The 27,580-nt window shown below is 35.4% G+C and overlaps 1 protein-coding gene across 1 annotated transcript in view; it reads left to right on the top strand.

Moving 5' to 3' along the window:
- Nucleotides 1-27,580, top strand: part of IL1RAPL1 (interleukin 1 receptor accessory protein like 1) — a 922,977-nt gene that overhangs the window by 33,758 nt on the left and 861,639 nt on the right. The window contains exon 3 of the mRNA XM_032475399.1: nucleotides 15,470-15,575. Coding sequence (XP_032331290.1) covers nucleotides 15,470-15,575 — 106 coding nt within the window. The remainder of the gene's footprint in view (nucleotides 1-15,469; nucleotides 15,576-27,580) is intronic.

A 27,580-nucleotide genomic window follows, 5' to 3' on the forward strand; every position in this document is an offset into this window, starting at 1 on the left:
ACAAAAAATGATGTTGGCTGGGGCAGTAGTCACCTCGAGGTTCGATTGGTGCAAGTTCACTCAGTGCTTGTTTGCCAGATTCAGTTCCTTAAAAATTGTTGGATCAAGTTTTTCTCTGGCGTTGGCCAGCGGCCACCCTCAATTTCTTACCACATGGGCTTTTCAATGCAGTGGCTCATAATATGGCAGTTGGCTTCAGCAAAGTGAGTAGTAAGAGACTGCTGGCAAAGTGGATATCAGTTTTCTGTAACTTAATCTCAGAAGTGACACTGTATCACCTTTGCCTTATTAGCAAGTCACTAGGTTCATCCCACATTCAAAGGGATATGATTATACAAGATCATGAATAACAAGAGTTAGAGATCCTTACAGGTCTAACATGCTAATATATCAAATTAACTTGGATATTTTATAGGTATCTCAAACTTAAAGTATTCAAAAAGGATCACATCCTTCTAACAACTTCCCAAACTGGCTATTCCCCTAGCCTTCCTAATCTCAGTGAATGGTAGCACAATGCACCAAACCTGGGAGTGATCTTTGATTTCGTGTTTACTCACTGGCCACACTGAATATATTGGTAACCCCTTTTGCTATTATCTCAAAATTATACACTAAGTCTGATGATTTTCCATCATTACCTTTGTTAAAACTCTAAGCCAAAATCAGTTCTTGTCTAAACTACTGCATTAGCCTCCAACCTGATTAGTATCCTTCTCCACCCACTATTTTTGATCCATTATAGTCTATTCTTTATATGGTAGTCAAGGCAAACTTTTCAATAATGTATATTATCTTATTAGTACCTGTATTAATTCCCTAGTGCTGCAGCAACAAATTACCACAGCTGAGTGGCTTAAAACAACAGACGTTCATTTTCTCACTGTTTTGGAGGCCAGAAGTACAAAATCAAGGTATTGGCAGGGCCATGCTCTCTATGAAGTCTCTAGATGTTCCTTCTTTGCCTCTTTGTAGCTTCTTGTGGTTATTGGCAGTCCCTGGCTTTCCATGGCTTACAGATGCTTTGCTCCAATCTCTGCCTCTGTTGTCACATAGTCACAGGGTTTCCTCCCTGTAAGTGTGTCTGTCCTTATAAGGACACCAGTATTTGGATTTAGGATCTACCACAATGCAGCGTGACCTCATTTTAACTTGGTTACATCTTCAAAGACCCTATTTCCAAATAAGGTCATATATATAAGGACCTAGGATTAGGACTTAAACCTCTTTTAGGGTGACCCACAATAGTCCCCTTCTTTAAACTTTGAATAATTTTTTTCCAGATTTCCTAGTTCTTTTTTTCCTTCTTTTAAAATTTTTTACTGAAGTATAGTTGATTTACAATGTTGTGTTTGTTACAGGTATACAGCAAAGTGATTCATTTATATATGTGCATATATATATTCTTTTTCATATTATTTTCCATTTTAAGTTATTACAAGATATTGAATATACTTCCCTGTGCACTATAGTTGGTCCTTGTTGTTTATTTTATGTACAGTAATGTGTATCTGTTAATCCCAAACTCCTAATTTATCCCTTCCCCCTACCCCCTTTCCCTTTGGTAACCATAGTTTGTTTTCTATGTCGGTGAGTCTATTTCTGGCTTGTAAATATGTATTTTTTTAAGATTCCACATATAAGTGATATCATATGATATTTGTCTTTGACTCACTTCACTTAATATTATCATCTCTAGGTCCAACCATGTTGCTGCAAATGGCATTATTTCATTCTTTTTTATGGCTGAGTAGTAGTCCATTATATATATAGACTGCATCTTCTTTATCCAGTCATCTGTTGATGGGCATTTAGGTTGCTTCCATGTGTTGGCTATTGTAAATAGTGCTGCTGTGAACATGGGGTGCATGTGTCTTTTCAAATTAGAGTCTTTGTTTTTTCCAAATATATACCCAGGAGTTGGATTGCTGGATCATATGATAACTCTATTTTTAGTTTTTTAAGGAGCCTCCATACTGTTCTCTGTAGTGACTACACCAATTTACATTCCCACCAAAAGTGTAGGAGGTTCCTTTTTCTCAACACCTTCTCCAGCATTTATTATTTGTATACATTTTAATGATGGCCATTCTGACTAGTGTGAGGTGATACTTCATTGCAGCTTTGATTTGCATTTCTGTAATAATTAGCGATATTGAACATCTTTTCATGTGCCTATTGGCCATCTGGATGTCTTCCTTGGAGAGATATCTACTTAGGTCTTTGCTTATTTTTGGATTGGGGTTTTTTTTTATATTAAGATATGTGAGCTATTTGTATATTTTTGACATTAATCCCTTGCAGTCTCATCATTTGCAAATATTTTCTCCCATTTTGTAGGTTGTCTTTTTGTTTTGTGTGTGGTTTCCTTTGCCGTGCAAAAGCTTTTAAGTTGAATTAGGTCCTATTTGCTTATTTTTTATTTTGTTTATATTACTCTAGGAGACAGATCAAAAAAAAATTTGTTGTGATTTATGTCAAAGAGTGTTCTGCCTGTGTTTCCCTCTAGGAGTTTTATAGTATTTGATCTTATATTTAGGTCTTTAATCCATTTTGAGTTTATTTTTGTATATGGTGTTAGAGAATGTTCTAATTTCACTCTTTTACATGTAGCTGTCCAGTTTTTCCCAGCATCACTTATAGAAGAAACTGTCTTTTCCCCATTGTATATCCTTACCTCCTTTTTGTAGATTAATTGACCGTAAGTGTATGGGTTTATTTCTGGGCTTTCTATTCTGTTCCCTTGATCTATGTGTCTGTTATTGTGCCAGTACCATGCTGTTTTGATTACTGTAGCTTTATAGTACAGTCTGAAGTCAGGGAGTGTGATTCCTCCAGCTTTGTTCTTCTTTCTCAAGGTTGTCTTGGCTATTCACAGTCTTTTGTGTTTGTATGCAAATTTTAACATTTTTTTCCTGGTTCACTGAAAAATACCATTGGTTATTTGACAGGGATTGCATTGAATCTGTATATTGCCTCGGGTAGTATGGCCATTTTAACAATATTGATTCTTCCAATCCAGTATCTTTCCATCTGTTTGTGTTGTCTTTAGTTTCCTTCATCAGTGTCTTATAGTTTTGGAGTACAGGTCTTTTGCCTTTTTAGGTAGGTTTATTCCTAGGTATTTTATTCTTTTTGATGCAATGGTAAATGGAATTGTTTCCTTAATTTCTTTTTCTGATATTTTGTTGTTAGCATGTAGAAATGCAACTGATTTCTGTATATTAATTGTCTATCTTGCAACTTTATCAAATTCATTGATGAGTTCTGGTAGTTTTCTAGTAGCATCTTTAGGATTTTCTATGTATCATATCATGTCATCTCCAAACAGTGACAGTTTTACTTTTTCTTTCCCAATTTGGATCTCTTTTATTTCCTTTCCTTCTCTGATTGCTGTGTTTAGGATGAATTATTTTTATTACAAATAAAATAAAATACAAGCCCTACATGAGTTGGCCCCAGCCTGTTCTTCATGCCTTACCCAGTTCCACTCTCCCTTTTGTCTGATATGTTCCAACAATATTGATCTTCTTTCTGTTATACAGCTATGCTGAGCTTGTTTTGGTGTCATGGCCTTTGCATATGCTCTTCCTCTTCCTAAGATGTTTTCCCTCCATATCCACATATACTGCCTCCTTCTCATGATTTAAGTCCCAAGTTGCAGGCAAGACCTTGGAGAAATTAAAACAGTAACTTCTATACCACATCACCCTTTTTCCTGTAGTCTTATTTCCTTTCCATCACAAAATTTATCATTAAACAAAATATATTACTTGTCTCTTGTATTTTGCCTGGCAAGAATGTAAGCTTGATGAAAGAAAAGTCTTGAACTGTCTTGTCTCCTGTTATGTCTCTGGTACTCCCAATATTTGGAATAGTACATGGTATATGTTGGTCAAAGAGTTTATATATACCTCTTACAACCTCAGAGAGCAAGATGATATGCAGAACTGCTAAGCTGAGTCTGGAAAGTAGTTGATACCAAATGCTGATTTACATCTGATCTTCAGAACTTGTGGAGGTGAAAAGAATTTACATGTCATGTTTCTAGATGTGGTTGGAAGAACAGTCAATGTTAGAATTCAATTCTTGAAGACCCCCAAGGAAGGAAAGCTCTAGGCTAAGTGCTGGGAAGTTAAGAACCAACCAGATCAGACAGGCATAAAGCAATTTATATTCTCTTTGAGGAGATAGTGCAGCTCCTATGATAAAGAAGCAGGAGCCTCAGAGAGTGAAAACCTTTGAGTTGGGTGACTGTTACAAATACCTAGTTGAAAACCATGTAAAATCACATGGAAAGAATCTCAGTCCATGCATGGACTCTGTAAACACACACTGTCCAAAGAGATAATAGCGCTACCTGCAGGTGAATCATTGGATGTGGATTGTATATGCCTTTGTTTATGAATGTATTTGCATCAGAGGTCTTAGAGCTAACTTTGTTTTATTTATTACTGACCATTAGAAATACTGTCTGTAGAAGACATGGAAACATTCTCTAGCTGTATGGCCTTGGGAATGGTAATTTACATAGACAAAAAAAAATACCTACCTAATTGAAAATTTGTAAGGATTAACAAAATGATTTATGTGAAGTACTTCGATATATACCTGGCGCTAAGTAAGTGCTCAGTAAAGGTCAACAGTTGTTATTAATAAATATTGAAAACAGAATATGCAAAATAAGATATGAATATACATAATTACCACAACTATCTACAAATGTTGGTGATAAATGAGAATATTTCTTTTAAGTTTCTGGATTCTTCATTGTTGTACTAGCTTCCTCTTACTGCTGTAACAACTTAACACAAACTTTGTGGCTCAAAACAATACAAATTTGTTCTCCTTCAATTCTGAAAGTTAGAAGTATGAAATGCATTTTTGGGGGCTGTAATCAGGGTGTTGGCAGGGCTGATTTTTTGGGGGCTTCAGGGCAGAAGCTATTCCTTTAATCTTCCAGCTCCTGGTGGTTTCTGACGTAACTTGGCTTATGGCTTCATCACTCCTATCTCCGCTTCTGTTATCACATGGCCTTCTCCCTGGTGGTCATGTTCTTACTGAGTACCTAGGGGTGACTACTAAACACCTTTATAAAAGATAGCCAGTTTGGCTGTGTTCTGTGGCCTCAGAATTGATTTTTTTTTCCTGTCTGATAGAGCTAATTATTCTGACTAGTGACTAAACTTGTGATAAGGAGGTACCAGCCATGCCACAGATCATTTGGCAATGTGACGTTTTTGCTTATAACAACTTAGGGAAGGTATTATTGGCATCTAGTGGGTAGAGGTCGTGGATGCTGCTCAAATTCCTACCATGCACAGGACAGCCCCCTACAATGAAGAGCTGTCTGGCCCACAATGTTAATAGCAATGGGGTTGAGAAAGCCTGCCATAAGGAACTCTAAAAAATGCTATTGCTTAGACCTTCATTTTTCAAAGTAGGGATCATGGACCGGCAGTTTTGGCATTACTCAGGTCATTTGTCTCTTTGAAAGCTCCCCCAGTGATCCCAAGATGCAACCCCATGTTGGGGAGCTCTGCTCTCCTTAGGTTTTCTGCCACTATACCCTACTTTCCTCACAAGTTATGGCTGTGGGTAAATTAAGTTTGACTGGAAAAATAAAGCTCTTAAATACTTTTTGCCACATATAACAAACATCAGATATTGGAGTTCTAATTAACATAAAGCCTCTTTTCCTTGAGAGTTGCTGTAAGTTTCTTCAATCTGTTGAATTTTAAACACAGAGAAATGTGGTAAGTGTCAGGTTTATCCAACTATTCATTTAATATATTGGCAGGAAGAACTCACAAAGGAGGGCAGATCCACACAGCTCAGATCATGTTTGCAGCCCACAAGAGCGAGGATGGAATATATTTGCTTTTCCTTCCTGGCTTTGTCACTTGCCTCATCCAATCTGCTGACTTTGGAACCCAAAACATTTCTTTAGTATGAGCTTTTGCAGCAGAATTACAGTGGAGGGCATGGTGAATACGAAAGGTGTAAGAAAGATGAATTAGAGAAGTGGCGGCTGGAAACCGTGTAGTGTTTTTATTTATGCTCTCCATTCTTGTGCACAGTGCACTTTCCATTTTAGCTAGTCAGGTTCATCCATTTACTGGATTTTCTCCTGTCACCAAGTAAGTATGAGTTGCATTGAATTTTTTAGAATTTTGTGGCAGCATATGGAATGTTTCCATTTCTCCAGTGGTTCCCAGTAATTTAAGTTTGGGATTATTATGTATAGTTAATTCAGTTAAGGCTGTAGTTATCAGCACAGCCCTATAAATGTTCAGTTGGCATATAACAATAAAGAGCAACATATACCTAACTAAGCACCAATGTTTAATGTTAGTCACACATTATTGTATTTGATTTTCAGAGTAATTCTCTAATGTGGAGACCATTCCCCTCATTACTTTACAGATGAGAGGACAGAGGTATAGAGATAATAATTATTAATTCGTCCGTCTTTGCACAGCGGGTGAGAAGTTGAGTGGGGCATCAAAACAGGCAATTTTACTCTTGAACATACGCACTTAGCAACCTTCATTGTATATTTCTTCAAGTTTCTCTTTGCAGGCAAGCATCAGCTAGTGCCAGGGTTTTTCAGAGCTATAGCTGGTAATCCTAAGCAACTCTCAACTTTGCAAGGGATGATTGCATAAATTTCCAATGACCTTGTTACTGAGGCCTTTTTCTAGGAAGCTGCATCCTCGCCACCATTCCCCTAAGATAGGTAGTTTCCCTACCTTTCCAAAGCTGAGAAAAAGGCCTAGTGTTTCAAAATACATTTAGTTCCTATTGATAATAATGTTATGGAAATAGACTTTTTCTATGCATCTTGGTAATTCCACTGATCTCTTATTTAACTGCCCTGAAGGTGTCTTTATATTGTTGTTCACATGGTTTCTGATTAAAACACCATGATACTAAGCACTGACTGGAATACAAAATCTAAAAGTAGCTTTTTGTAATTTTTTCTTTAAACTTAAAAAAATACTTTTCTTATCTCAAAGCATTCATTTATTATAATAAATGAATGTAGTTATAGGGCATAAATTTCAAAAGAGTTGTGACTCATAAAACTATAAAACAAACACATGTAAAAGATTTATTTATTTCACCAATTAAAGAAGGAACTGGAAGAAATGTGACAACTGGTTCAGAGGAGATGTCAAACAACTACAAATTTATATACAATAAGGAATTTAGGAATGGATTCACCACAACTGATCTATACATAGGGCAATAATCAGTTGGATCCCACTAGGCACAAATAGTTTGCATTTCTATGGGCAAGAATTATTTGCATTGCTGTAAGCTTTATAGAAATCCACTTTATCTTTACAGAGGTGTAAAATAGCATATTCAAAGACAAAGGTGCACAAATAAGATCAGATAATCCCCAGAGGCTCCAACTTTCCATCAAAAGGATACACAGTAATCTCTGTTGCTCATTCCAGAGTCTCAAATATTTCCTTAAAGTACTATCATGTGGATGAATTCATGTGAATCATTCTTCTACAGTATACATTTCATTCTTTCAGTTATCCAATAAATAGGGCCTATCATCTGCTTGGAACAATTTGATGGGTATTATAAAAAGACCAGGAAATATGGTGTGTGTGTGTGTATGGGTGTGTGTCTGTCTGTCCAGAATCTATTTTAAGTAGATTCTTATTGCTATCCTAGTGTTTTTATTAGTGACCCATTAAAGTAGATCTTATGACTGACAATATTGAAAATTGTTATAGTGAAAAAAGTATTTAGCAATGTGGTTTATCCCAATAGCTCTTGGATTGAGAAATACATGTTTCTGATTTGTAGAATTAAAATACTAGTAAATCATCCAGATTCTTGAAAAATTTGGGATAATTTGATTCTGTGAAAACATTTTTAGAAAATTTTTTTCTTGCTTTATTGAGGTATAATTGGCAAATAAAAACTGTATATATTTAAGGTGTACAACTTGATGTTTTGAATGTGATTTTTACATTTAAGCTAATTAACATATCCATCACCTCACATAGTTGTCATTATTTTTGGTGGGATAAGAATGTTAAGGATTTACTCTCATCACATTTCAAGTATACAATAAAATATTGTTAACTATAGTCACCATGCTGTGCATTAAATCTCCAGAACTTATTTATACTACATAACTGAAACTTTATACCCTTTGACCAATGTATGCTTATTTCCCCTACCCTTCCCCATACCCCCAAACTCTGGAAACCACAGTTCTATTCTCTGCTTCTGTGAGTTTGACTTTTTCAGATTCAAGATGTAAGTGAAATCATACAGTATTTGTCTTTCTGTGCCTGGCTTATTTCACTTAGCATGACATCCTCTAGTTTCATCCATGTTGTCAAATGGCAAGATTTCTTTATTTTTTAAGGCTGAATAATGTTCTGTGTATGTGAGTGTATGTGTGTGTATCTCACATTTTCTTTATCCATTTGTTGATGGACACTTAAAACCTTAAAGCCTTTTCTAGGGAACTTTTACAAGGATACAAAACATATTTTTATGAAAAGCAGTACATGTTCATATTTTTTTTAATTGAGCAAACATAGCAATATGGAGGAAAAGCAAGATCAATATAATTACTTGTTTGCTGAGATCATACTTTATGCTGTGACTTAGTTTTTTCTAGTCATTTCTCTGTTACCTATATTCATATCATTCATAATAAGGTTTGTGCTCTCTATATAGCATTGGATTCTGTTTCTCTCTTAACATTTTATTTTGACTATTTTTCCAAGTGGTTAACTTCAAGATTTGTGAAGACTGTATAATATTTCATCTTATAGGTATTCCCTACAATTTATTTTAATAGTTCTCTTTATTAGTAATTAGAAACCTAATGCTTTATTAAATTTTTCTTTACATAAATCTCTGTCTGGATGTATGATTATTTAAGGTGATGTATTAGTTACTTATTGCTCCATAACAGATTACCACAAATCTAGCAACTTTAAATGATGCAAGAGTATTATCACACAGCTTCTGTGGGTCAGGAGTCTGGGCACAGAAGAGCTGGTTCCTCTGCTCAGGACCTCGTAAGGCTGAAATTAAGGCATCAGTTCAGCTGAATTATTCTGAAACTTGAGATCCTCTTCCAAGTTCACATGGTCCTTGGCAGATTTCAGTTTTCTGTGGCTGTAGGACTGAGGTCCTCAGCTCCTAGGGACTGCACACCATTCTGTAATATATGGTTCTCTCCACAACATAGCAGTTTGTCCTTCAAGGCCAATAGGAAAGTATCTCTGCTCTTTCTTATTTTTCTAACATATTTTATGTGACCTCTAGACCCTTTTTTAAAGGGCCGCTTGATTAGGCCAGGTCCACCCAGGGTAATCTTCTTTTGAGTAGCTTAAAAATCAACGGATAAGTTTATTTATTTGCAAGTACAAAACATGTTCACTTTTCCAATATCACATGGACTAATTGTGGCAGTGATATCCCATCACATTTATAGGCTTCGTGCATACTCAGAGGATTCTAGAGGATGTGAATATCAGGGAGTAGGAATCTTGGAGGGCCATTTCACAATTTTCACTACCACAGACAGATTTCATTTATCTGTTCAAAGATGTATGCTTTCTTTATCATGTATTGTTCTTATGTATTCTCATATCTTGTGCAGTGTTGTATATATCTTTCATTAATAAGTCTATCACTTTTTGTGGCTGTACTCTATAATTGACCTAATCTAGAATTAAAATGTATTTTGGTATTTTGTGGGGCAGGTTCTACTTGAACTAGAAGTTCTCCTCTCCCAGTAATCTCCTGCCCATCACTTTAAAATCCTTTCCACCCTGGTCCAAAGTCATCCCAAATATCACCCCCATCTGAGGATGTTTTTGTGATCTCCCCAGGCAGTCCTGAGCACTTCCTATAGACATGAAAATTCTTCTCTTAAAATACTTATCCCTTTGCTATAATTGTTAGTTTTCATCTCTCTCTTACATGTGATTTTTGGCTACAGTGACCATTTCCTAATATAATGTGTCCCTATGACTTAGAACAACATTTGAAACATGATGGGCACTCAAAAATTTTGAAAATAAATGTTTAAGTGTCCATATAAAGATATTGTTATACTTTGTGAGAGGGTGTTTTTTCTCAGGATAGTTGTCATAGTTTAATGACATACGAAATAAGCTTCAATGGGGCTAATTTTAAATATACTTTTTGGGTAACTTCTAGTTGCAGAGTGAGTAAGAGCTTCTGTTCATCCTCTCCATAGGGACTCTATCCCACAACTTTATCACGCATTGGTTTATTTAAATTGTGCACTTGGTAAAATACTTTATTTGTGTCATGCACAAATGAATACTTAAAAAATTATTTGATTAGAGTGAAAAAAGTATAATCTTGAGTTTAGTAATATAAAAACTAAGTATTAAATAAAATATAATGGATGATTTTTTGAGCATAAATAATTATTATATATCAGCCAGGAGTGGAAAGAAAAGAGACATAGGAAAAGACCAGGCATTTTAAACTGTCTACAATTAAATGTCACCATTAAACACCATAAAGACAATTATTTTATTTAAAAGTAAATTTTTGAAGTAGGTATTTACTACCTCAATTTGTTAGGGGAAAACAGGTCAAAAGTGAAATAAACTCAAATGAAATGAATACAGTGCATATTTATGTCCATGCTTTTTGGATGAGAAAGCGGGGGCTTAGAGAGGTGAAGTAGCTTGCCTAACCTAACCCAGGAGAATTCATTCTCATTCTAAAACCAACTCTCTCTGCTTTCTGAGTAGAACAAAACAAGTGAGTACAGCTTCCCTCTATTTCTCTTCTAAACTTCCCTTTGTGTTCCTACATGTGTCCTTTCTTTCTCTTCTGCCTGTTGGAGAAGGTGTCCCACTTTTCCCCCTAGATTCCTTCCTTCCTCTGGCTCTGCTTCTCTTCGCTGCAGTTTGCATAGAAGTCCTGGTCCGGTCCCTCCTCTCAGTTCTAGTTGTCCCTCAACTTCTCTATTGCCAACTGTGGATTTCACATCCTACCATTAAGAAAAAAGCAAGTGAAGCTGATTATCCTCCTTAAACTGTCGGATTGTGCCCCCATTTGTCTAAAGACTGGCCAATATCACCAGCAGTATCTGAATTTTCAAGCACTTGCCTCTTTTTATCCTTTCAGTACCTAAGCTCTACTGATCATGTTCTTAAATATCCTTGCTTGCATCATGGACCTCACTCCTTCCTGACTGACTTCCCTTCACTGCCTGATTTTTCTCAGATTTTCTCCCTTTTGATTCCCTTTGGCTATATCATAAATATTTGTAGGTTTCAGAGTTGAAAGCATACAACTTCTTTTCCTTCTCTTCCTGTTTATCCTAGTTGCTTTAACTTCAGCGACAATTACAACCTTGTTATCTTCCATCTCTCTACTGAGCTTCTGGCTAATATTTTAAATTAACTACAAGACAATTCTAATAGGAGATTCCACAAGCAATTTAAAATCGACATGCCCAAAATATAATTTCTCCAGTCTCATTGCTCAAAATGTCTTCTTTACTTCCATATATTGTTAAATAGTAGTATAATAGACCTAGTTGCTCAAACTATATGCCTCAGATCCACTTTTGAAGCTTCCTTTTAACACCACTTCCTTTAATATAACTAAGCTCTATTTATTCCCAAATCTATTCTGTTCTCAAAGTCTTCACCCCTACTCCATTAAGGCTGACCCTCCTTCTCGTCTTCATGTACCACTGCCTGTTAAGTAGTATCTTCTACCTTCCGACTATACTTTCTAAAATAGTTCAGATTACTAACCTATAAGCATCCATTGGCTTTTCATTGTCTATACTGCAAAGAGTGTTAGGGGTGTATGAAAGGGGGCAAGTCAGAATCTTGGGTGAGTTGTCATGTGTATTCTGAGGAAATGTATACAATGTACATATTTTTTCATTATCAAAAAAAGTATGTAAAGCTGCATGAAGTATTATTGGATGATGAAGTTAGAATAAGAGTGAAAAACATTGTAGGGAACTCGAGGGAAAAGTCCCCAACTTTTTGCCTAGCATATCTTGCTCTTAACAATCCTACACTGACATCTTTAACTTCTATCCCCCAACTTGTGGTCTATTTACACTTCATTCCTGAAACTTGCCATTTCACATCCTTGCTGTGATGGTTTCCTATTGCTGTTGTAACACATTACTACAAACTGAGTGGCTTAAAACAACCCAATTTTTAATCTTACTGTTCTGGTGGTCAGAAGTCCAAAATGGACTGGACTCACTTGGCTACATTCAAGAGGTTGGCATGCTTGCATTTCTTCTGCAGGATCCAGGGGAGGAATCTGTATCCTGGCCTTTTCCAGCTTCTAGAGGCCACAGACATTCCTTTGCATTTCTTCTCTCTGAATCTGATTCTTCTATTGCCTTTTTATAAGGATGCTGTGATTACATTGGGCTCACCCGGGTAATAATCTCCCATCTGAAAATCTTTAACTTAACCACAGCGGCAAAGTCCGTTTGCTGTGTAAGGTGACTTAGTGACAGAATTGAGGAATTCAAATGTGGGCATGTTTGTGGGTGAGCATTATTCTGCCTATCAGACAGACAGTTTCACCCATTGTTTGTCCTAGCTCCAAAATTTCCTTTTCTTTAGAAAGTCTTTCCTTTATGTCCCAGCTGAAATGCTTCTTGTGAAAACTCTTTCTTATGACTTCATCAGATCCAACCTGAAACAGAATAGATTTCCGCCCTCTACTCCCTCAGCACATTATACTCACCATATGGCAATAGGGGCAGTCTAATTAAGTAGGTAAGCATTTGTCTTGTTTATTGGTCTTTGAGCCTTCTTTATTAGAGTGCATTACATTGTCTTTGTGTCCCCACTGCACTACAGCGCAGCATTTTGTAACTAGTATGTGCTTAATAAGTGTTTATCAAATGATGAGTTTGAATGCCAAAATTCAACTGCATAGAGTAGCAACCACATTCAGTCTTTCATTCATTTTATTTCAGCTAAATTTTACTGAGCATCGGTTATAAAAAGATGAATAAAACACACGTACACCCTGGAGGGACTCTAAGTCCGGTGGAATAGACAGACATATAATTAAAGAGAAGCTGATAGTGTGAGGTAGCACGTAAAGAAAGCTGGTATGTACAGGAAGTTTCACAGATGAGAGGGATGTGAGTTGAGTCTCTAATAGGGCTAATATAATAATAATAATGGCAACAACAGTCAACTGCAGTAAAATTAGTAACAACTGCAGCTTTTGTGTATTCAGTTTGTTCTTTATGCCAGTGCTTTTCTAGGCACTGTGCTATATGTACTGTACCTGTTTTGTAAATGAAGAAACTAGTTGCAGAGAGGTTATTTGCCCCAAATTATGCAGCTGATTGGTAGCAAAACTGAGTTGAGAACCCAGACAGACTGATTGCTTATAACCACTGTGATATGCTCATTTCACATAAGATTTAGTAGTGATTTATGTGAAGCCCATTGGTGAATGGTATTCTTAACAGGAGACAGGCAAATCATCTCAGGCTCATCCACCCAGAAATTGAAGCTTCTTGAAATTAAGTCACTGATAGCATGAGCTGCTATGTGACAATAAGGAAATACAGGAGAATCTCAGTAAATGTTTATATAAAGTTTACATTGTGATTTCTGGGTAGGAATTTTAACTATGCAGCAAGTACAGCAAAGCTTGGATATCTATGACTAGGCATGTTTAATCTATCTTTCAATATAAAATATAATAAATTACCTTAAAGAGGTTTCTAGAGATTACTGTAGATTGACCAAGATATTAAATATCTGAAATGCTCCATGATTCTCTATTGTTTTCCCTAATATACAGCGTTTGGAGAGACTCAATTAAGGCTCTTGATGTTACCAAATTGATGCTTTCCAAACCAATTTAATTTTAAGAAATAGAATCATAAACTAGCCTGTATGACTTATAGAAATGAAATGAGTAAGGAAATAGTATTTTGAACAAGAGTAAAGTAATAAGGTAGTTAAGCTGAAAGGTCTTGCAGTGTATAGTTGGATCCTGGAGTTTCTTGGGCAGTGCTGATTAAACTCACACTGAGAGAGGAACTGATTCTCACTGCTAACCTGAAGGCTGGAGATACCAGCTTGAAGATTTCCTGCAGCTCCAGTTAGTGTGGTGCCTGGGAAATGGGATTCGGGTTTTAGCAATGCATGTGTGACTCAGGCTTGCACTTTAATATGGCAGTTCGTCAGATGTGTCTGATGAGTCGGCTTTTCGGGCTAGGTTTCATTTATGTCTTTATGTGAACTCCAGGTCCTTGGTTAGAAAACTGAAACAGGCTATCATTTATAAGAGCTGGAGTTAAAATAGCTTATTCTCAATGCTTATTTTAAAAATTCACTGACTTTGTGAGTAAAAAGATAATGGTGACACTTGACTGCAAGTAAAGGATTTTGATTTTGTTTTGTGAATTAAAATGTGTTTTAACAGACTTTTATTAATGTGAATGAATTAATCATTTAAAAATACTCAGAGGTACCTGAAGCTTTAGGAGAGCAAAAAAATGTGACTCAAATCACCATTTCAGCTTCCTCATCTTTAATAAAGTCATAGTGATTGAAAGCTGAATATGATCATTCCTCAACTGTCTTGCAGAGAAACTTGTGCTGTCATGGATTGACACTATATTTGAACTTTGTTCTGACTTGCTACTTTTTGAAATTCAGTCTTTCAGCTCAACTATCTCAGTCTTGTACAAAAATTAAAAAGGGATGATTTTCTGATGAAGACAACGTTCATTTTGGTTAATTTCAAATGAAATATTTCCCGCTTTTGAAATTCAAAAACTAGGCTAGTGTCCCTTCTAGTATCCCTCTGAGAGCCTTGTAGTAGGGAGAAATGATGTATCTTTCTGTAGCTTTCATATGCAGGTACTTTCTTTTAGTAGAGACCAAGTCTTAAAGTTCTCTTGGAGTATCTCTTAGGGTTTTTTTTTTTTTAAAAAAGAGAATTGTAAAATTATAATCAAATCTTTAGAGGCATAGAATTTATGTTTTTCTTCTCATTTGGAAAGAATGATACTGAAGAAAACCATATTCTAATGCAGCATGGAACATTAAAAAATGTCCCTGTTGGTTAATTTATATTTAAAATAAATTGTTAATAAAATAGTCCTTTTAAAGGGATTATTCCCACTTATTTAAACACAATTAGGTCCTCTAAATAAAGTGAAATTCTAAATCTTCAGTGAGCCTAAGATTTTAAAAATTTTGGGGGGGGCTATGGAGACATAATTTTGATATTACTGGTTTTGATTTAATTTAGGAACCTCCACATACAGGAAAATAGACTACAGATCCTGTTCACATTGTTTCCATTTGTGGAATTCATTGCCCCAATCATGCATGATAAAAAATCTAATAAAAATCTTATAATGTTGCTATATATTTTTTAAAATGTATGTTTTTCTTTTTTATCTTTGCTTTAGGGAACAGCCTTTAAGAGCTGGAAGATGAAAGCTCCGATTCCGCACTTGATTCTCTTATATGCTACTTTTACTCAGAGTTTGAAGGTTGTGACCAAAAGAGGTTCTGGTAAGCAGTGTTCTTCCTTTTCTTTCATTATGGCTTGATGTGATGGTGCTACATTTACACGTGTGCCATTGGTGGAAAGGTTGAGAATTAACCAGGAGCCATGTTGTGGAAATACTGCAGAGTTATCTTTAAATGAGTGAAACATAACTCAGGGAATTAGAAAGGTAGGAATAGCTTGAAAAAGATGTGGCTTATTTCATTAATCACAATGAATTGGAATAAATTCATTACCAAAGCTTGCAGATGATTTTATTTTATAGTATGATTTTCAGCATTCTTTTAAAAAGAATGTCATTTAAAGTTTTGCATGGAAATATCATGAATTTTTTTTCACATTACCTTTTACTGTCATCATTTCCATGTCAGCTATGTGTAGGGCAGATTCTTTTTAGGATTTTACTTCAGCTGATTTGCTGAATTATTTTGCAGATATTTTAATAAAGCACCAGAGTTATTAAAGAAAGTGTCATGGGGAAACATCCTAATAAGTTAAGAGGAAATACAGAGGTAAAATAGAATGGTAATATGAAAGGAACTGCTTAATAACATAATGTTGAGGCTTATGGAAAACATTACATGTTAGCAGACATCTTGGTTTTCAGTTGACTGTTGATACGTGGAGTTAGCAAAATGTATGAGACAATTGAATAAATACTGTTATTTGTGTGAGGTTGTATTATGTCTAACAAGTCGTGGATAATACACAGTCTTGCCACACTCACATTTTACATAGGAGTACAGAATTTTTGAAGCTATAGCTTCTGGGTACAATGGAGGAAGAAGGGTATTATGTTTAGTTCCTAGAACTAGAATGTCTTATCTGTTAGTTCTAGAGAGACAGTGGGGTAAAGAAGAGAATGTGCAAGAGGCTACAGTGTTGTGATATCAAGAATTGCACAAATAAAAGTATCTTTGGAATTCAGAAAGGAGAGGGAATGAAAGGACTGAGGTGCGGCTACAGCAACCATTTGCAGTCCCTTAGGTTGACAGGCCTCAGATTCATATTGATTAAATCAACGAACAGAGCCACATGCAAGGGAAGTAGAGAGCAGTCTGCTCTTCTGAGCCCCACCTTGGAGGAAAGTCTGGGGAGGGATCCCTGAGTACTTTGTGCTTGCCCAAGGGGCTGATGATGTGAGGTTGAGAGTAAAAGGAATTTGACTGAGCCTCTGGACTCTAGATCTTTGTGGTTATTGTATAGCTGTTGTATCTGCCATTGATGTGGTTGTAGGCAATATGAAAAAAATACTGCTTCTATGTATACACATTATTTTGTCTGTTCCTCTTGGTGGATATTTTTGAATGAGAGAAAACCCTAGGGCAGGATTATGATGTAGTAGCTTTTGTACTTCGAATGGATTACTGGCAAATAGCAGTTATCTTAATTTCTTTGTCTGCCACTTGCAAGGAAAGTTGAGCATACCCGTGTGAGTTAGAGTATGTAGAAGGGGAAGTAAATTGTGATGAAAGCTGATAATTTCTATAGCAGTGCTATTTTCTTGAACAGCAATTTACATTAAAAACACTTAACATGAATCTGGCCACGTAGAAGAGAAACACGCATCTGTATGAGTATTATAACAAAACGAAACTCCCCAGAATGGAAATATTGATTGAATCTTAAAAACTTCTTTTTTTCTGGTTATTATACTTTATTATACAAAATTTGTTTTTATTTTGGTATATGTCAGATCTATGATTTATTTATCAAAATGCAAGTGTGATTTTTTTCTCCCATCATCAGATAGTGGTGCCAGGTCCATTCTGTCTATATACTAATTTTGGGGAAAATGTTAATTGAATCAAAACTTAACTTTGTGTGTTTGGGAAACATGGGAGCTGTGCTAGCCATGTGGGACAGTTGGAAAATTCATATCTCCTTCTGTTTCAGGGACCTGAGAAAACTCAGTGACCTGTCTCAAGTTCAATTTTTTTTTGATGGTATAATTATTTTAGGAGAGTGGTAGTAAAATGTTGCCCTAGGTTTGGCAGAATTCTGAGACCTTGTTCTCTTTTATTTATGCATATAGTTGTCACATAGCTAATTAATACCTCCCAAACTAACTGTGTTTTCTGTGTTATAATGTAAAAATGACAAGGCAAGTACTGAGATTTAGTGACATGGTCTATTTGTTTTCTTTTCTGTATAATGTAAATTAAGATAGCTTCCTCTGGTATCTGTGTTAAGACCCTGCTGGATGGAAGTTTGTTTGATTTTTTAATATTAAGTGTACAATTTAGATAATATTACTTTACCCATATAGTTTCATAGCTTGTACTCATTTCAGCGGATGCCTGTTACCATGGCACCTTTGTTGAGAAAAGCAGATATGTAGCTTACTGAAGAGCGTCGTTACTGATCTCCATAGATCAAGTAGAGGAGGAGAACACTTGGCATCTTCTCCTTAAAAAATTGATGGCTCAATCTTCACATCCAGCCCAACCTATAAAACCAGAGGCACCAAGGCCAGGAAATAAAAATCAATTTTTGATATTTGATTTCACATATTAACCAAGAGGAATACTTACCCTTGTTCTTTCTTCTTCTTAATTCTCTTTTTTATTTGTAATTTTATAAATCTTTTTGAAAGGTCATTAAACATGATTCAGAACCCAATGCTTTTTCATATGTCTTTTACTAGAATATTATTTTTAATTCTCTGTGACTACTAGAAAACAAAAACTAGATATTTGAATAACTGAGAATATATTAAATATGATTATAATGCTCACAGTAATGTTGAATTTTTTATGGCATGTCAGTTGTGTATGGTGTTTACTTTAGATAAACACATATGGTCATTCCATAAAAACTTAAAAGTAGGTATTTGTTTCTCATTAACAGAACTAATTTGAAAGCAATAGGAGCTCTTCATAAACAAGCCGGAGATGTATTATTTTTATCACATTGGCTTACACCCCCATTGCTATTAATTTAAGGAACAAATTAAGTGTTAAAAAGGCAGTTCCATTATCATAAAATCCTTGACTGAAATATTAAAAATTCAATTTTATAATGTTTTGTTTCAAATATCACTTTGGATATGTATATGATTATAACAGTTAAGGATTCAATCTGATCTCTCAGGTAGTGTCCTGAAGTTTTGCATACATTTAGAATCAAGGCCTTTAATATCTATGCAAGCAAATATTCAGCCTTTTTTACACAATACATGTTTCTCTTGGAACAATTTTGTACCTTGCTTTTAGTTTTTATAAGCAACACTTGAAGAAAGAGGCAAAGACTATCAATATTATCCATTCTCCTAGAGTATGTGAAGCTTTGTAGCAATTTAGTAAGTAAACATTTGAGTTGTTTTCATTTATAGAATTCTGTACAGAAACCACATGTAAAGCTAATGCTTGCTTGTACGGTCTTTGTATCTCAACTAATTTAGAAAGTTTAACTTACTGTTTTTGTTGGTTGATTGGTTTGCCTCTGTTTCTCTCTCTCTCTCTGTCCCTCCCTCCCCCGCCTCTCTTTCCTCCCTCCCTCTAGTTTATTAGTGTATTTGTCTTCAAATAATCTATTTTGAATGTTCCCTTTGTGTCTTTGTAGAACACGTTTAAAGTATAAAAACATTGTCATTGCTTTGTTTGAAGGGTTAAAGTCTATGAAATTCTGTATCTTTACAAGGTCATTCCAAGAGGACAGTGTGGTTTCTGTTAATAATGGCTATTCTTAAATGCTTATTTTTATTTTGTGTAACTAAGAGAATTTGGGATAGGATTCAGGGCCATGGAGATAATGTAGACTGTTGAAGGAATATTACATACAAAATATGAGAATAGTGCTTTCGAGGAACTGAAGTGTGAGTTGTAATTTGGCCTAATAGCTTGAGGCACTGAAGAGAAATGAAGCTAGAGGAACTTGAATATAGAGATTAGGGAAGAGAAAGGGATCCAGACCTTTTGCCTGTTTCTCTCTGCTCTCATAACCATCCCTAGAATATAAGATGGCGAGTGCAAGAACTGTGGTCTGTGTATGCTTTTAACTTCTAAGTGCCAAATATGGTGTGTGTTTCCCAGTCAGGATTCAAGGAAATGTCTTAATGAACTGATGATTGTATGAATGAATGGATGTGTAGCTTTAGTGTTCAGGCTGGGTTCTGTGTGAGGATGCTGTAAGACCAGCACAGTATTAGAAAAATGAAGGCAAAATAAAATAAAGCTATTTAAGGAAAATGTTTTTTTTCTTAAATAGGCAGTAATATAATATATAATATGAGACCACTGAAGCAAAAGATACAAGCTTAGAATAAGTGATATCTAAGACACACTAAGGGTTTACATGAAGACAGTGGACCTTTGCAAATCATGAGTGTTTTGATGAGATTTAAATGCAGTTCAAAATCTGTTAGAAGGGCAAGAAAATGATTCTTTAACTATTAGCATATTGGACTTTTACTACACTTACTGCTGCTTTAAAGAAGTACTGTCATCATGTAGACATTTTGGTTTTAATGGTATTGTTCAGTACAGACCACCATGAAAGGGTGTGTTTCAAGATTCCTGATATACGATACATAAACAAGTGACTTTGGTAGAGGGGAAAAAAAGGTATTCACAATTATTAGAGCATATGGAGAAGAGTAAGTGGCTATAATCTATAAACCAAAGATTACATCTTGTTCTAGAATGTATTTATGATATATCAGAGTTACTCAAAGCAGCCAGCTATTAGAGAATAAAAGAGTTACCACAGGAAGTATCTTTTCTTCATTCTAGAACTTGACAGTGGACACTTGTTTGTGTAAAATGATTCAGATGTACTTCTTCTTGACAGCAAGAGGAAAGCAGGTTTCTTGAGGGTTTCCCAGACTCATAAGAGATAAGAGTCATTAAATAACCAAACACACAGTTTAGGTTCTAATCTTTGTGTTATTTCTGGGTCATCATTTCTTTAGGTAAAAGAAATTATGCTACTGTGGAAAGAAAATGAGATTTAACTGAATAGGAGTGAGAAAGTGTAGTGGTGCGTTTCCATCCCTTGCCAATGTGATTTATGTGTATCAGATCTCTTGGGCATTCCTGGATGTCAGTGAGCTTAATTCCACATGATTAAGAGACAACCCAGTCCCCCAGCATCTGCCTTTTATTATGTTACCATGTGTTTATTCCCAGTTTGTCAAACATGTCAAAAAGTATGAAACATTTCTCCTATTTTTCCTTTGGGGTACCTTATAAGACCAGACTTCTTAGGCTTTATTTCTTTACTTTTTGAAGTTAAACAAATGCACTTTACTTTTTCTTGGGAAAAAATCCATCCCTCTCTTCTGTTTGTCTTGTTTTTTAAAAATAAATTTTGAATTAGATCTAGAATAATTTTAATATTCATTTGAAATGTCTTTAATTAGAATAGTCTAACAAACAAATGGAGCTTACACCTGACAAAATAGAATTATCCAGTATCTTTGTTAATAATCATGTGATATACCTAAGAATTTCACCATAAACTTACTTGTTCACTTTTAGTTGTCAGTACAGTTTCATATAGAGTTGGCATAAATTAACATCATTTGTGGATACTGGTGCCTAATTCGTGGTGAATTTACATGGAGAAGATAAAAGTCAATATGGTTGAACCTGCAAGATGAGTAGGATTTCAATGGGGAGGGGAATATTCCAAATTAGTAAATATAGCAGTGTAACAGTGTGTCATGGAGGTCATAAAAGGTATATTCTTTGACATATTTGAAGGGAGAAATGAGGAGTAGGGGACAGCAATGGGAGTCAGTCAGTGGCAGGCAGGGATTCAGAGGATGAACCCTTGATCCATGGACATTCTCCTATAGACTTGAAGGTGATCTATAAGGTGGCTTAGAAATTAAGGACACTGTTGTATTAGTATCCAGTTGCTGCTTTAACAAGTTACCAAAAATCTAGTAGCTTAAAGCAACATATACTTACAGTTCTGGAGGTTAGATGTCTGAAATAGATTGGTAGGGCTGTGTTCTTTGTGTAGGCTCTAGGGGAAAATCTTGTTTCAGTGCCTTTTCCATCTTCTAATGGCTACCTGCCTTCTTTGGCTCATGGTCTCCTATCACTTCAACCTCTGCTTCAGTCATCATATCTCCTTCTCTGGCTGTGACTCTCCTGCCTCCCTCTTTCCCTCATAAGGGCCCTTGTGAGATTACATTGGACCTGCCTGGATAATCCAGGAAAAACTCCTTATTTCAAGATCCTTAATGTAACGAAATCTGCAAAGTCCCTTTTGTCATGTGAAAAAAGCAGTCATATGTTCCAAGGATTAGTATGTGGACATCTTTGGGAAGGTGAGTACACTATTCTCTCTTCCACAACTGATAATTATTTAAGTCAATCAAACTTATTATTGAATTTGGATTAGAGATTAGTGAAAGAATGATCTTTCAGAAATTAGACAGAAATAGGGGAGATAAGAAAGGGAAGTTGAAAATTTTTGCTGAGTGATTTTTTGGTCTGTGATTTTAAAAAAGGAGGAGTTGCGGAGCAAAGGGGGAAAAGGGAAAAGAAAACAAAGCAAAGAAAAGGAGGAAGGGAGGGTGAGAAGGAGAAAGAGAAGAAACAGACTCTAGTAATGCTTTGGATCTTGATAACTTTAAAAAGTTGAAATATAGTTGATTTACAATGTTGTTTTAGTGTCTGGTGTACAGCAAAGTGATTCAGCTATATATATGTATATACACACACAAATATATTATTTTTCATATTCTGAATCTTCATAACTTTTGACTCATCTGTACTGCACAAATATACTTTCATAAGTAACTCTTTTTTCTTGTGGTATCCTAAAAAAGTCTGTTTTCCTTTCGGCCAGCAATGTCTGACACAAAAAGGGTATCCTGACTCAAAGTAACAGCAGTGAGAACAGGGAAGACAGAAGAGAAAGTAACTTTAAAGTCAGAATCCATTGAGTTTGATGATTAGATGTGGGACATTTGAAAAAAAGAGGTAGAGAAATAATTCCGTAATAGGAGGATTGTGATGCCATCGATCATATTAAAGATCTCCAAAGAACAGAAACTTGAAAGGACCACTTGTGTTAAGAGAACAGTTGGTAGGTCATTGAGACTAAGATGAAGCCCAGAAAGTAGACTGAGCATAGAGTATGAAGGGTTTCGTCTGTCTCACATATTTTGATTTTTGGATTTTAGCTTGTGGAACAGAAAGTTTTGGATGAGATACTGAATTGCATTGCAGATCCCCTTTAGTAGAAAACTTGGTCTTTGAGGTTGGGCTTCTGATTGGCAGATCTGTTTATTGTGGTGCCTTCTATACACCATAAAGATGAAACTCCTTGATATATATGTGATAGTGTTACACAAATGTTTGTACCAGTCCATCAGTAAAGCTGCCCTTACAGAGGAGGAAACACAATCAAGCTCTAAAGGGTCACATATGAGAGTGGCGTGATCAGATCTGTTTGTGGACAAATAATAATGCTCTCTGTAGGAAAGAGTGTAATGAGATTCCAGAGTGACCAGTCAGGGACTCAGTAAAAATGATATTCCTCTATACTAAGGTCCTGAAAAGCAGTCATAGGGACTGAAAGTATGTTTCTGAAGAAGAATAAATGGGATCAAGTGAATGTTTGGAGTTGGATTGTGAAATAATTTGAGAAGTTATATTGATGTTGTCATCAATTACAGAGAGAGGAAGAAGGACAGTTTTTCAGGGATTGGAGATAGAATGAGTTCAGTCTGGAGCCTATGAGCTGTGACAACCACTGGAAATAATGAGCTGATGAATTTATTGGTCTGGAGTTCTATTAGTTTCCTGTGGCTGCTGTAACAAATTACTACAAACTGGGGGACATAAACCAACAGAAATCTATTCTCACAGTTCTGGAGGCCAAAAATCTGAAATCAAGGTCTCAGCAAGGCCATGTTCCCACTGAAGGCTGTAGGGGAGAATCCTTCCATGTCTCTTCCAGCTTCTGGTGGCTTCTGGTGTTCCTTGGTTTGTATCTGCATCATTCCAGTCTCTGCCTCCATCTTTACATGGACATCTCCTCTGTGTCTCTAATCTCCCTTTGTCTTTCTCTTATCAGGACACTTGTCATTGGACTTAGTCTACTTGGATAATCCAGGATGATCTCATCTTGAGATTCAAAAGAAGTTGTCAGATTAAAAAATATATATTATATAAAAATCAGTATATTATGGTGGCTGTTTATGTTTTAAAGTTTAACTCTTAGAAATTGTTACTTTTATTATTTTTTTCTATTTATGTATAACAAGTATACAACTCTTGGTCATCCATGATAATAAGAATTACTGTCCTATAGAAAGGAAAAATTTTTCTCCAATCACAAATTCTTTTACCTAGGTTTGAAATAAGTTTGCAAAGACTAATCTCCTGAAGGTAGGGTAATACTGATTCAATTTTCATTCCCTTACTTCATACAAACAGGTGGGAAAGTTGGCTTACAAGTGTATTAAAATTTTCCATGGCTAATCTTCATGTTGACTATTGCAGACCATTTCTACAGACAACTAATGTTGACATGCCAACTTTTGTCTACAGTGATGATCACTAAAAAAACACTCTGAGTTATTTTTTTACAGAAGTAGTTTAGATTGTTCTGTTGAGTATTATGAAACCTACAGAATTGGAAATTAGGAAACTTAGGTTTAAGTCCAGCCCCTACCAAACCTTGTTGACTGGGGACAAGTCCCTGAACCTTTCAGGATTTCAGTTGCCATTTTCATAAAGTAAAACTTTTGAATTACAACATCATCAGTAGAAATAGAAGTTTATCCTTTTGTTCATTTTGTAAGCATTTATTGAACACCTTTAAGGAATACTCAGTACATAAGGTGGTACCTTTTTTCTGTAACATATTTTATATATTCCCAAATTGATCAAGCAAATTTAGATGGATGGAGTTTGTAGTCAGATTGCTTGAGGCCCCTCAGTGGCTACATTTAACTTCATGCTACAGTTTTCCTAACACCACAGGCCAGAGGATGTTAACAGTTTAAAACAGGTTCGATTAAGGAAAAAATTATGTTTTTTATTCTTGTTAAAAAGCACATGCTATATACTTTCAAAGCTAAAGTAAAAATAAAGTACTTTTCTTTGCAGGTGCTGATGTGTCTAAGTGAAATTAGGTTTGGCAGTTCAAAATACTAAGCCATGTTTTAGCCCATTTTTACTTATTTACGGCAAATTTCCTTTTGTAGAGTTGTAGTCTCTTAAGACATCTAGAGTGCTGCCTTGCATGGAAAATGTTGCTTTAGGGCAATGACAATGAATAACTGTTAAAAATCTCTGAGGATTATGTATAAACATTTCTTTAAAAAGTGGTAAGGCTCTTGTGGGTATCCTAAACACTATTCATTGGTCATTTATGTTTTACTAACTGTACTAAAATATTTCCTAGTTAATATTGCTACTTTATTTGAGTGAAGTTCTATCATTGGCATTTTACTTTGATTTCTAAAAGCATATTTCAGTTACTTTGTATTACACATATGATAAAGTGAATGATAAAGGGAAATGATTTTTATCAATGATAAGAAAAGGTTTAATACTCTGAAAAATTAATATGTTTTCTTAAATATGTTCATATTAGAAAAAAGGACAACTTAAATTTGAAAAGAAGATTCTTCCTGTTTTTCCTATAAAGATGTCCTATAAAGTAAGGACTCTCCAGTGCCCTCTGGTGGTTTTTCAGAGTTGATGAAAATGCACTAATAAACACAGAAGGAACAGAGAAAACAAACATGGGAAGAAAACTTCGAATGAATTACTTATTGTTCAGAGATTATTTTAATTGACCCTAATATTTTCCAGACATTTATTTTCTCCAATTTATTGCCTTATGTTTAGAAATGTGTACAGATTTCTGTTCCTTGGGTATTTTTTTAATAGAAATTTTCACTGAGATTTTTTTAAGGAGACAAAGAATTATATTTTCAATGAAATAATCATCATGTCAGTTTGTAGCTCTGTATCATCAGAGTTCAAATTATGTAGACAAATACATTCAAATTATAAAGTGTTTTAAAAATTCTTTTTTAAAATATGTTGCTGCCATTAAGGTCTTGTTATTATGATTCAGATTATCAAGAGGAGGAAGCAAAGTCAGGAAATATTTTTCAGTTGTTCACTAATGTAAATAAGAGCAGGTGGTAGAAATATGAAAGTAAAGAACATGGAGGGCTGAATCTGTGGTAAACCACTCATTTTCCTGCTGGGCTAGGGGACTGGGCCTGGAATAGGTTGGGAGGTCCCGAGGATGGTGAAGCAAATAGGAAACACTGGTCATCGGTCGGAGTTAACTTGAAAAAGCAAATTCTCTTATCTGCATATCCCAAAAGAATGAGGTTCATTTTGAAAGGAAGTTTTTGGTCGGTAGTGTTCTGTATTTTAAAAAAGACAAATTTCTTAGAGCTTTAACTATTATAAATATATTTTCAAATTTATTACACACACAGGCACCAATATACTAACAAACTCTAAATAGAATCTCTGTTTATCAGTTATGAGTATTTATATGGCATGTGTACAGCTATATTTGTTAGTTTCTTTTAGGGTTTTATGCATTTCTGACCTAATGTTGAAGCCCCTTCATCTTCCCAAAGGACAAAGTAGTAAATTCTGTATATAATTGTTGACAAACATTTATCGAATTCTTACTGTACTGTGTGCTCAGTAACTTTGGCATCAGCTGTGCCTGGGTATAAAAGAGGTTAAAATGTTTACATATTTGTAGAGATTTGACTTTTGGATTCCTTATTTAAAAAACAGAATTATAGGAAGTTTTAGTAAAAGAAGGTGAAATGATTTATCTTTGTTAGGTTTATCACTTCATTCTTTGTTTTCCATATCTATGAATTGTATTCTGAAAATTGTTTATACAGTTTCCCCATAGCTTTGGTGATTATGGTTTTGGAAGCTTATGGAGTGCTTATTTTTGTAGCTACATGCTTTTTCACTTTATAAAACCCATGTATCTGTAATAACTTTGGAACTGGCGGTGCTATAGGCATTGTCCTTTCATATACACTAGTCAGTTCTAGTTACTCTTTTATATCTAGCAAATATTTTCAAGCATAGCATACTATAAAGAAGCAGTTGGACTGAATTCTTCAGGGGATTAAAGATGAACAATCTACCATCTCTTTTGTTAAATATCTTGCAAAAAAAAGTTGTACAAGACATATAAGTGTACTAGTTCACTATTGATGCTGTAAAAATTACCACAAACTTAGAGGCTTAAAACAACACAAATTTATTATCTTACAGTATTGGATGTCAGAAGTGCTAAAATCAAGGTGTCAGCAAAGTTGCATTCCTTCAGGAGGCACCAGGGGAGACTCTCTTCCCTTGCCATCTCCAGCTTCTAGAAGCTATCTACATTCCTTGGGTTGTGGCTCCTTCCTGAACTCAAATCCAGTGACATAGCATCTTCCAAACAAACTCTCTGACCTCTACTTCCGTTGTCGTATCTTCTCTGATTCTGACTCTGCTGTTTCTCTCTTAACAAGCATCCTTGTGATAGCATTTAGGGTCTCCATGGTTAATCGAGAATAACCTCTTCATCTCAAGATTCTTAATCACATCTGCAAAGTCCTCTTTGCCATGTCAGGTAACATCTTCAGAGGTTCCAGGAATTAGGATGTGAAAACCTTTGGGGAGGCCATTAGTTTGTCTATCACAGAAGTGAACTTGAGTGGCTTTTACACGGAAGAATTTTATAAGGTTGGAATACATGTACATTTGGGCACATTATGGGTGAAAGAAGGAGTGTGTCAGGAGAAAAGGTGGAGAAAGATAGAACCATAGCAGAAAGGACTTTGTATAATGTAACAAGAAAGGTGAATATTATCTTGTAGGAAATCAGGAACCACTGAAGAAATTTAAGCAGGTGTTTAACAGAGATCACCTGACCAGATAGATTGGAAAGACCTCTGAGACCAGAGGGTGGGAAATGAGGCCAATAGTCAGGTGAGAAAGTGTGAATTGAGGCAATAAATAGCATTAGGAATAGAAAGGAAGAGATGGGTTTGGTTGCT

The sequence above is a fragment of the Camelus ferus genome, chromosome X (genome assembly GCF_009834535.1).
Source record: "Camelus ferus isolate YT-003-E chromosome X, BCGSAC_Cfer_1.0, whole genome shotgun sequence".
NCBI classification, from domain to species: domain Eukaryota; kingdom Metazoa; phylum Chordata; class Mammalia; order Artiodactyla; family Camelidae; genus Camelus; species Camelus ferus.